General features: G+C 53.1%; 4 protein-coding genes across 4 annotated transcripts; 3 read left to right on the forward strand and 1 right to left on the reverse strand.

Annotated features, from left to right (window-relative positions):
* Nucleotides 1-45: 45 nt before the first annotated feature.
* LTS14_002331 (uncharacterized protein) lies at nt 46-1,856 on the reverse strand (the record flags this gene model as incomplete). Its single annotated transcript, XM_064835037.1, has 2 exons — nt 46-1,701; nt 1,824-1,856. 2 exons carry the CDS (start codon nt 1,854-1,856, stop codon nt 46-48), a joined length of 1,689 nt encoding a protein of 562 aa, XP_064696972.1.
* Nucleotides 1,857-2,806: 950 nt separating this feature from the next.
* On the forward strand, nt 2,807-4,381 carry LTS14_002332 (uncharacterized protein; the record flags this gene model as incomplete). The annotated part of the gene is made up of 2 exons (XM_064835038.1): nt 2,807-3,458; nt 3,480-4,381. The coding sequence occupies 2 exons, from the start codon at nt 2,807-2,809 to the stop codon at nt 4,379-4,381; spliced, it is 1,554 nt and encodes a 517-aa protein (XP_064696973.1).
* Nucleotides 4,382-5,181: 800 nt separating this feature from the next.
* Nucleotides 5,182-6,428, forward strand: LTS14_002333 (uncharacterized protein; the record flags this gene model as incomplete). The annotated part of the gene is made up of 2 exons (XM_064835039.1): nt 5,182-5,484; nt 5,538-6,428. 2 exons carry the CDS (start codon nt 5,182-5,184, stop codon nt 6,426-6,428), a joined length of 1,194 nt encoding a protein of 397 aa, XP_064696974.1.
* A 1,130-nt stretch (nt 6,429-7,558) lies between these two features.
* Nucleotides 7,559-11,055, forward strand: LTS14_002334 (uncharacterized protein; the record flags this gene model as incomplete). The annotated part of the gene is made up of 4 exons (XM_064835040.1): nt 7,559-8,740; nt 8,797-9,235; nt 9,295-10,664; nt 10,723-11,055. 4 exons carry the CDS (start codon nt 7,559-7,561, stop codon nt 11,053-11,055), a joined length of 3,324 nt encoding a protein of 1,107 aa, XP_064696975.1.
* Between the last annotated feature and the right edge of the window lie 441 nt (nt 11,056-11,496).

The following is an 11,496-nucleotide window of genomic DNA, read 5'->3' on the forward strand; positions in this document are numbered from 1 at the left end:
CGACTGCAGCATAGAAGAGCTTCGCTTGCAGTGTGCCTCCTCAACTCACTCCAGCTCCGCCCGCTCCATCTCCCCGCCATAATGGAACTCAGACAATCCAGCATTCCACGGCTCGTTGGAAAAGGTCTTATCATCCTCCTCCTGCTTCCGCTTAGCCTCAACATACTCCGACAACTCATCAGACAGGACCTCGGACCTCTTCCGCTGATTCTCCTCCTTCGTCGTCAGTGGGAAAAGATTGATATCGAATTCCGTCCCCTCATGCTCATCGACCTCCACAATTCGATCAACAATAGCCTGGGACTTGTACACCACGACTTCGGATAACGCTTGACCGCGATGCGTGGAGACATGCTCAAGGTACATATCCGTGCCGAAGTACACAGCGCCTTTCTCGCCACCGAACACGCAGAATAGACACTGGTATCCGTACTGGTGTTCTTTAACCTTCTGCTGCGCCACATGGCTCTTCGCCAAGAACGACCAGCGGAACTTCAACCCCCTGGCCTCGACCGTCCACACTTTCGTCCAAATCTTGTCCATAGAAATATGTCCCGCGAACGCACACTTAGTGCTCGCGCAGCAGAGATAGTAGACTGCGGATTGCGACCAGCCGTCGTTGAATTCTTTGGCTTTGATCAGAGCTTTGCGGTCGCCGTTTTGGAGTTTATAGGCGCTTTTGCAGAAGCCTAGATAATCGTTCTCGGGCGTGGGAGTGGCTATCGAGGTCGGCCCGGAGGTTGTGACTACGCTCAGAGAGCGATTACTGGGTTTGGGAGATGTGGGGGAGGGTGATGTGGTCGGGTTCGCGTCGGGTGGGACGGCAAGGGAGGCAACAGTATCGCGGCGTTCGGGGTGGTCGGGTTTCGGTGCTCCCCAGATGGCGGCTGGGTCGTCCTCCCAGTCTTGGTATTGGAAGTTGCGGGGCGAGGACTCGGGCGGTTGTAGCGAGCGGGATTCTTTCCTGGTCGCTCGTGGGCTGCTAGGGGTCATTGATGCGGGTGAGGTAACTGTTTGTGGTATCTCCTCGACCCTCGGTGACTTATCGCCCGAGTTGGAGTGAGACCGATGGTGCTTGAAAAAGCCCAAGATCGACTTATTTCGTTTTCGTGCACCAGGCGTTGGCGTTGCGCTCTCGACCGCTCCTCCTGTCGTCGCTTCCTCCTCCTCTTCACCTCCCACATCTCGTGTCCACGTCTTCCTTGACTTTGCCGCCTCGATCTCTGGGGAATGCGCCGAATGGATCGGTAGATCGATCGCCTTACTCCCACTCGACTTCGTCCGCTGCTGCTCCAGCGCAGGACTCTCTACCTCGCTAATCGGCCCCTCCGCCAACAATCTCTGCCTCAACTCCAACAAAGACCGAATCGTCCCATCCCGTCCCGTATCAGCCGCGTCAACCAAAAACATGAAATCCGTATTCTCATCATCGTTCCTCAGCTTCTCCAACAGACTCCCCTGCAACTGAATAGTAATACTCTGCAACGCGATCACAGCAATATGATCTCCGTTCTCGAACGCCTTCCCAAACCGCGCGATCCCTCGTTGCTTTTCTCGCTCGATTTCCGAAGGCGCTTGGTCGATGCTTTCTTCGAGCAGGCGTGGTGGAGCCGGTGCACGACGAGCAGCGCGCTTGAGTTTGATCTTTTGGATTATGGCGCCACCGTCATGGTAGGCGGATATGACGCCGGCTACGCAGGCCTGATCGAAACAACAAAGGTCAGCTTGTCTTGGATGCGGGTAAGATGAAGTATATTATGGTTCATGGACCAGTATTCAGACTGAGACGAAAGGCATAGCACATAGTCAAGGGAGCTACTCACCACAATGCCCACAACCTCACCAATAACACTCATAATCACGATAGCGGATCCAGACTCTCGACGGGTGCTGAGATATGCTTGGCGGCATGATACAAGCTCATCATTGTCAAGGCTTGACTCGGCGGGTCTCCATTTCAGCTTCTCAGTCACATGCGAGCTGCAGACGCACAGCCGCCTTCATGCATGGTGGAAGGCACTGCGGCTGCGGCTGTTCTGCTCCAGGCCGCATCTTTATCTCCGCAATGTCCATCTCCACCCCCCACTACTTGCACTGGACGCTAGGGCCCTCGGGCCCTCGCTCTTCGATTGGCTTTCGACCGGCTTTCCGGTATGGCTTGCGCAGTTCACCATCGCTATCGAATGTTCCTGGCTCACACCCCCGGAGCTCTGCCTCCTGCGGTGTCTACTAGACGATGGATGGAGAGTGACCGAGAGCTGTGCGGCCGCGCCTTCAGTAATGCACGACCAGCCGGGTGGCCAAGCCACGCGCATCTACGACCATGCACAGAAGCTGAGGCAATCAGGCTGAACTGTGTCTGTCTGATGCTGTTCACATACTGTATCACTTATCACAGGCTCTGATGTAGGGACCGCTCACCACAATGCTACCTGTGATAAACCCAAAAGCGTCCAATAGCAGCATATATACCAAGCTCGACTCCAGGGACAAGGAGATCAGACTGATCCATCTGCAGTCAGGCTTGCCTGGAAGGCAAATCACATGCAGCATCTCGACAACGCGTATCACCGCACCCAATCGCTTAGCATATTCCGCACTGTCGTACACTTGGGGTGCAGCCTTGAGCCAGCGGTCTATAAGGATACAGGCATACAAGCACATTTGCTTCTTACCTATTACGGATAATCTGTACCAGGCTCTGGGGAGCTTACGTCCAGCACGCGGCATTCCTCTAATCCTCTGGGTCGATGCGATCTGTATCAATCAAGCGGATGTAGTCGAAAGGTCTGCCCAGGTTGCATTCATGAGCGAGATATATAGGCACGCCAACAGCGTTACGATCTGGCTGGTCAAGCCGGGTCGATTAATGGATGCTCGGCGTGTACTTGCCAAACTTTCGCGCTGGCAGAATCTTGTCACTCCAGGATCCAGCCTTGTCAGTGATGCTCACCACAAACAAGGACTTATGGAAGCTGCCTTGGCTAGCACGAGTCCATGTTGGCTCGATAGAGCCTGGGTCTTGCAAGAAGTTGTTTCCAACAGCAACATTCATATCTGCTTCGGCCGACACAGGCTTATATATGGAGGTATCTGGAGCTCTAGGGACTACGTGCCCGGCGGCAGCCCGCACCAGCTGACAAGGCGTCTGTATGAGAAGCTGACGAGCCTTCAACAGCTATACCGATCTGGCACAATCGCAGATCTGGTGGAGGGCAGGCGCTATAATTCCTTCTACGAAGCTGCACGGCTAGCCATTACTGTCACCTCGACAGACCCTCGGGATAAAGTATATTCCCTGTTGGGCCTTGTTGGTGCAAAGGAGGCTGCCAAGATTAGACCCGACTACACTCTACCCATCTGGACTGTATTTGCCCAAGCGACATATGCTTCAATCGCCCATACCAGACAACTCGACATGCTCGAGCTTGTGAGATGGCACGACACTAAGGTTCAGGGTATGCCTAGTTGGACTGCAGACTTGACGCAAGCAGTCCGAACTCCGGAGCAGGGCAGAACGAGGCATTCCGAAGGCCTTCGAAGCTTTACTGAGTTTCTAGATGGTCGGGATAATGGTGTGATACGTCTTACTGGCCGCTGGGAGCCATGGATCAGTACAGACTGGCGCCAGTTACATCTCCGGGGTGCTAAACTTGACATGGTTCGTACGGGAACGGGTTTTCCGGCCGACGGCAGAGTTCCATTCGAGACTCTACTGTATGCCACATGTCAGCTGCTCGCCTCTCACCGTCCGCTATCCGACAGGACTTCCGGAGACCAAGGCCTACCAGATATCAAGTTTGATCGGAGTATTCTGCGGACCCGTTCTGAAGAAATAGTGCACCGAGATGACAAGTATGCCCTACGTGACATACTCGAGTGCCTAAAGCTCTGGGATGGTGCTGCGAGCCTGGCTGAGGAGACGAATTGGATGTCGAAGCTCGTCGTGGCATCCAACGGTCACATTCATAGGCTGGTGGAGGAGCATGATGAGGAGACTCCCTCGGTGGATGAGTTCCGCTATAGCCGTCTGTTCGAGCATACAGAAGATGTCTATCGACCTTATCCTGGGGAGGAGAATGACGACGATGAACGTAGATTCCTGTTCTGGTGGTACACACACTACGCCGACTACGTTGCTGGACAACTTACGCTTTTCTGCACGACCAGAGGCTATCTTGGCTTGGCACCAGGCGAGGTCATCGGTGGTGATCAGTTGTGTTTGGTTCACGGAGCATGTCTGCCAGTATTGCTTCGTCCGGCACCGGATGGAACTTGGACTTTCCGCGGATTTTCTTACATTCACGGTATTGGAAAAGGCCAGCTAGTGGACTTCGTCCCTGGGCTCGGATATCGGGAAGAGGAGCTCGTGATCTGCTGAAACGAGCTGCAGACTATTCGTAAGGGAGCCGCCTCGATCTGTGAGGCGGTGTGGTCGACTGCAACAGTCACCTTGCCCATCAAATGCGCTACATTGATTCCTCGCCTCACATCGAGATTCTCGAGAGGAATGAGATTCCGTCTAGCGTTATACAGCCATGCTACGCAATGATGGTCAAGTATGGGAGGCATTCGCCACCAGTCAGTCTGCGGGGTATGAATGGCCCTTCCCTTTCTGAGCACCTACTGTTGCACGTGACCAGACAGACACACTAGAGTGGCAATTCCGCTTTATGCTAACGGCATCGCCCAACGTTAACCAACAGAATAACCGTCCCATTGACATCAACGTTCAACGTCATTGTCACAACTCATGGTCGCACAACATGGTCCATTAAGCACGCTACCATGAATGATCGGTTTGGTATGCTTTGTTGATCACTGCGTACAACAACGAGAGGCGAGTGCCGAGTGGCCATTGGCCAGGGCCCCGCAATCGATCAATCAATGGCTGACGAGCTCGAGCACACCATCGCACGCGAGCAACTCAGAACACGAAGCGAGCACGCCATTATCTGCGACTTGCCATCGATACTAACAAGGTCGGGTCGTAGGTGTCATGTACCTGGATCGCTGGCGAGGCATGTCCTCGTCCATGGCGTGCTTATCAATGATGTTATCTTGCTGGGCAAACTGAAAGATCTCTCAACTCTCTCACTGTTTCCTTGGAAAAGATTTTGTTGTATTGTTTCCTGTACGATTACCTTCATTCTTTGAAATCACGCTTCCAGACCCGACAGAATGGCTCCTGCACTGACAGAAACAGCTCTCGGGACACAATCCGCCGACTACGACAAGACCATCAAGGCTATCTTCCCAGATGGCATTAAGACCAGTGGCCAGCTCAACCCCAACTACGATCAATTGGCCTCGTATGACAGCTTGCCAAGGGAGATCACTGGACCCACAGTGTGGGACGCTGAAGACTACAAGAACAATCCCGAGCGATGGACACATCACTTCAGTGCCGACGAGACAGCAGAGATGAGCGATGCGGCTGATATGTTCATTGCTTCCGGCACGTCTCTAACTGGTATCACAAAGGTGAGAATGGCAGACAATGTAATCGTCGCAAACAGCTCATAACAGATTGATAGGAAAAATACTCCCTTCCCAGAATGTCCGCCTTTCTCGAATCTCTCCGCAAAGAGATCTTGAACGGCAAAGGCTTCCTCCTCTTCAAAGGCATGCCGGTCGAGAAATGGGGCAACCACAAGTCCGCCGTCGCGTATATGGGTTTAGGTACATACCTAGGCTACTTCGTCTCCCAGAACGGCCTCGGCCACGTCCTAGGCCACGTCAAAGACGTCGGCGCCGACGCCACTCAAATCGACAAGGTTCGCATCTACCGTACCGCAGCCCGACAATTCTTCCACGCCGACGACTGTGATATCGTCGGCCTCCTTTGTATCGCGCGGTCACTCGAAGGCGGCGAGAGCGATATCGCGAGCTCGCATGAAGTCTACAACACCCTGCAACGGGAACAACCTGATGTTGTGGAGACCCTAAGCCAGCCGATATGGTACTTCGACCGCAAAGGCGAAGTCTCAGAAGGCCAGGGACAGTACACTAAACAGCCAGTCCTCTACAAAGAGACTGGTGCAGATGGCCGGATTTACACGAAATGGGACCCTTACTACGTCCACTCGCTATCCCGCTTTTCCGACGCCGGAATCATCCCAGCACTGTCCGAAGCACAGCAAAAAGCGGCGCGAGTGCTAGAGGAAACTTGCCAGCGACTTGCGTTGCATATGATCCTAGAAGTGGGAGATATCCAGTTCTTGAGTAATGCCCATGTGCTGCACTCGCGGACGGCATATAAAGATCATGCTCCACCACTCCCGCGAAGACATCTGATGAGATTGTGGTTGGCGACGCCTGAGGGTGAGGGAGGGTGGAAGCTGCCATTTAGTGATTCGGGACATAAGAAGAGAGGTGGGGTGCAGGTCAACGATACTGCGCCCAGAGCACCTTTGGATGCTGAGTAGGCATGTATGATAGATTCGATCAATGAAGATGAATGCAATACATTGTGCACTTGGTCGTGTCTGCTCGTGACGTTACGCTCGGCAATGCTTGAAGAGAAGTAAATGGGTGTACACACGTCACGCATCATGCAGTCCCGTCGTTATGATGATGAGGCTGAGATGAACGATCGTCCCTTTGTGAAGGTAAAAAGCTATCTTCGCAGTGTCAGTATGGAGCATTTCAGACGGGTGTGAGGAAACATGATGACTGCGTATGTCCTCTTGGTAATGTGCGAGGAGGCGGCTAAGATCACGACGAACACAAGCAACACAACATCGCAGGGTCGCGGACAGTCTTCAGTCATCAGTCTTCAGTCTTCGTGTCTATAGATTACTTTCGTTATGATGTGCTGTCCGGTAAGATGGGTAATGCAATGCTTTTTGCTCCGCAATCGGGCTAAGTGGCAAAAAGCTTAGTACGAAAGATCGTTGTCGATCACTCTTCACGGCTGGAGGTGGGCGATCAAGTGTTCGAGACGTCGAAGCTGCGCACTGGTCGTTTGTCACTGTCGAAGAAATATCAGCGCCCAAGGACGATGTACTCACAGGTCAGCACAAGCTTTGCATTTGGGTGTGATGGTGGAGAAGTCGTGTTATGTGTGTTGGTGCTTAAGCCGGCACAGTAAGGCATATCTCGTGGCGTTCGCGGCTGGGATCTGGAGACGGGACGGCAGAGACAAATCGTGCCCCAAAGAGGCAAGCGGGTTTGTGTTGGAGGTGTGAGCTCTCTCTTAACATGAAGGGCTAGAGACACATTATTCTATCTCTCGACAACATTCCCGGGTTTGTACAGTACACAGGCAACTTCGCCATTCCTTTCGACATCCGTGATCCTGTCTATACCGTATCTCGGACGTGTTGAACCAGACTGCTGAGGGTTAAGGATATATCTGAAACATTGGTTTATCCGCAAGGTCAGAAGAGCAGTGAAGAGTCTATATATGTCAATCGCTAGTCATTGCGCACCACGACGGAGGTCATCGGGGACGGGGCAATAACGAAGCACCGCGAGCGCCATATATCAAAGGCTGCGCAGCGCATCATATCCCGGCTGAGCGGGTCTGCTATCAGGCAGACCGTACGGGCCGAGAATGAATGAATATTCCTACAATGGCGGCTACGAGACCACGTCGATGGACCACGGGGATCAATATGGGACGAATGATGCGATGATGATGGGTCCGGGGGATGTTGGCAATGGCATACTGGGAGGGCAGTCGCTGGACGACATTGTCGACCAGAATGCCAAGAACATCAGACGACAGAGCATGCCGCAGCATTATGGAGCAAGCACTAGGCAGGCCGATATGGATATGAGACGAATATCGATGATGCACTACAATAACGCTACGTCGGCTGGTGCAATGCACAATTTCGACTTCGACACCGGTGAGAATATTGACCAGAATGGCATGATGAATGGCACAACGTCTGCGAGTCTGGCGCAAAACAATGGCAGTGCGGCCCATAGTCGGCGAGAGTCCCGGAGAGACCTCAATCTGAACACGAGCTATGCGCCTTCAACGCAAGGCTTCAATTCCATATTGAACTCGACCTCGGCTTTCGCGTCCCCAGCACATGGTCAGAATGGGATGGATATGGCAAGTCCATACATTGATCCCAATCTGAATATGTCGATGGACTATGGTCTAGAACAGCTGCCCAACGATGCCATGAATGGAGACGGTATGAACATGAATCTCTACAACCAGCCGCAATTCAGCAACTCCGTCATGAACTCGCCCATGCATGCGAATCCATCACAAGGCACCCCAAGTACGAGCAGAACAGCATCCTACAACGAATCAAACAACAACCGCAGTGGCCCAAATACGCAATACGGCGGGCAAAGTGTCCAATCAAGCAACGGGACAGTACGCGGCCTCGAAAGAAGTCGCAGCATACACCTTTCGGATATGAACAGTCCAGCCGGCGGTGACAGCACCCCTACGAGTCAACCTCAAATCCAACCCCAACAGCCGACCCAGAATCTGCCCCCGCCAGGCCAAGGCTTCAAAGGACAACCACAGAATCCTCCGCGCGGCTCGGCGGAGGACAGAGGCATGCATCGTCACGAACCAATGCAATACGATTACAAGCCTCGTAGCGACGAGTTCACAGTTGATCCCAGCAAGTACAACCCGAATAATCAGGGTTTCGACTGGGAGGAAGGGGAGGGAGGATGGCCGTCGACGATGGTGAATCGGCCGCATATGCAGAGTTCGTACAAGCATGCTTACTCGTCGACTGGATTTGATATGCTTGGCGTTTTGGTATGCTCAGCAAGCGAGCAGATACGCAGATGGAATTGTGACTGACCATCATTTAGATGCGGGTTGCCACTCGACCGAATCCAGAGATCAACATCGGCGCCGTTGATCTATCGTGCGCTTTTGTGGTCTGCGACGCCGAAAAAGACGACATACCCATCGTCTACTGCTCTGACAACTTCGAGCGACTGACTGGCTACACCAAACATATGATTCTAGGCCGGAACTGTCGATTCTTACAGTCGCCTGACGGTACTGTGGCACCAGGGCACCGAAGAAAATATGTTGACGATGATTCTGTGTTGTATCTGAAGAACATGATTAACCTACGACGAGAAGCGCAAATCTCACTAATTAACTATCGAAGAGGAGGGCAGCCATTTATGAATCTGCTTACAATGATTCCCATTACGTGGGAGACGGACCAGGTGAAGTTCTTTGTCGGGTTTCAGGTTGATCTGGTGGAGCAGCCCAACGCTGTGACTAACAAAAATCCGGGTAAGTTGTGCGAAGACGTTGTCAGTAGTATGACCATGCTAATACAGTATGCTCTCCAGACGGCAGCTACTCGATCAACTATCAGCGAGGCATGACTATGCCAAGATATGTTCTGAATGCCCCAGATGGGTCGCAGAAAGCCGATCTAGGTCAGACGGTACCACGAGATGATGTCTCCGCGATCCTCACGACTATCGGTACTGGCGAGTCCGAGTACGCGAAACGTATGTGGGACAAGGTCTTGCTCGAAAACACTGACGATGTGGTACACGTGCTCTCACTCAAAGGTCTATTCCAATGGGTGTCGCCTTCTGCTCTCCGGGTGCTGGAGTACGAGCCGAGTGAAATCATCGGCACGGCACTCAGCTCGGTATGCCATCCTAGCGATATCGTGCCCGTCACACGAGAATTGAAGGATACTTCCTCTGGTGCGTCCGTGAATGTTGTGTTCCGGATACGGCGGAAGAACAGTGGATATATGTGGTTTGAGGGCCATGGGTCGCTGCACACTGAGCAAGGCAAAGGTCGCAAATCGATCATCATGGTCGGACGCGAACGACCAGTCTACACGTTGAGCAAGAGCGAGATCGTCAATGCTGGCGGCATTGGCGAGAACGAGCTGTGGACAAAGATGTCGACCTCTGGCATGTTCTTGTACGTATCGTCTAACGTGCGACAACTACTGGACCGACAACCAGACGAGCTCGTTGGCGTCAGCATACAGACACTCATGCGATCCGAGTCGAAGAACGAATTCAGCCGGATCTTGGAACATGCACGTATGGGCAAGAAAGCATCGGTCAAGCACGAAATGATCAATCGTCGAGGCCAAGTCATGTCTGCTTTCACAACCCTTTACCCGGGCGACGCCACCGAGGGGCTCAAACCCACATTCATCGTTGCGCAGACCCGACTAATCAAGTACACGCGAGGCACCCAACCAATACGACCAACCATCTACGCCAAAAGCGAACGACCCTCTAATGAATCATTAGATTCAACTTCGCAGTCCCAAACACAGACGTCCGTAAACCCTACAGGAGCCGAAACACCTAACTCCGGCGTCTCCAGCAGCCAGTTTGTCGGCACAAACGAGCACGCCACGACGTACGCCGGGCAAAACGGCCTGGTGATTGGCCATCAAGATGTCTCGCTCGCATCAGAAGATAATCTGTTCGACGAGCTGAAAGCAACGAAGTCGAGCTCGTGGCAATACGAGATCAGGCAGTTGGAGAAGCGGAATCGCATGTTAGCCGAAGAAGTGCAGGCCTTGATAGCGGCGAAGAAGAAGAGGAAGAGGAGGAAGAACGGGAGTAGTATGACCAAAGACTGTGCGAATTGTCACACCAAGGTCACGCCTGAGTGGAGGCGGGGACCGAGCGGGCAGCGAGATTTGTGTAATAGCTGTGGGCTACGGTGGGCCAAATTGGTGAGTACTAAGCACCACCCATCTCATGTTATCGTGGCAAAGCTAATGAGCATAACAGAACGGTCGCATATCTCCCCGCGCTTCATCCAAACACTCGGTCTCAGACAAAGGCTCCAAGGTCTCCGTCTCGTCGAACCCAGCCCGAGGCGGCGGGACTGGCGCACAACAACAGCAACACCCTCCCAATCCCGTCAAAACCGAGTCCTCGCAGACTCAAGCTTCTTCGCACCAACAGACGCCGAAACCTAATGCTGACTGCGCTACAACAGGGCTCGAGCCAAAAGAGTCTCTCAATGCCATGCGGCCGTTGATACCCGATGGTCATGCGGCGAGCATGGAGGGAGCGTGCGGGGTTCCTGATAAGATTGACGAGGGCACTGAGCCGGGTTGAGTGGAGTGAAGTGAAGTGAGGTGTGGATGATGACTGAATGAATCCATATACTTGACTTGACTCAACAAGACGACGAGCCATTGCACTACCTAATCGATGATGCCAGCGGAAGCCTAGAGTGCCTGGCGAAAAGCCTAGGGCTAGAGGACGTTGATTCGGATGGACTGGGCTGGACTGGGCTTTGGCCGCGCTGGGCTGGAATGAGATGATGTCCGAATTTTGTGGGTTCATGTGGGAGGAGACTTTGCTATATACCCAGGCGGGAAAGATGATTACGAATTTCCGCTACGAAGGGGCTCGAACGGAAGGCCAGAATGATACCCGTAGCAGGTCAGCCATGAGTCACATATGCATGTATTCTGCAGATATCAAGAGAGAAGTGACCCGTCTATATCCCGTACCGATCGCGGACTGTTTTCGAGACAAAGCCGTCAGACCTCC

Source organism: Recurvomyces mirabilis (genome assembly GCF_035927965.1).
Source record: "Recurvomyces mirabilis strain CCFEE 5264 chromosome Unknown scaffold_5, whole genome shotgun sequence".
Taxonomy (NCBI): Eukaryota; Fungi; Ascomycota; class Dothideomycetes; order Mycosphaerellales; family Teratosphaeriaceae; genus Recurvomyces; species Recurvomyces mirabilis.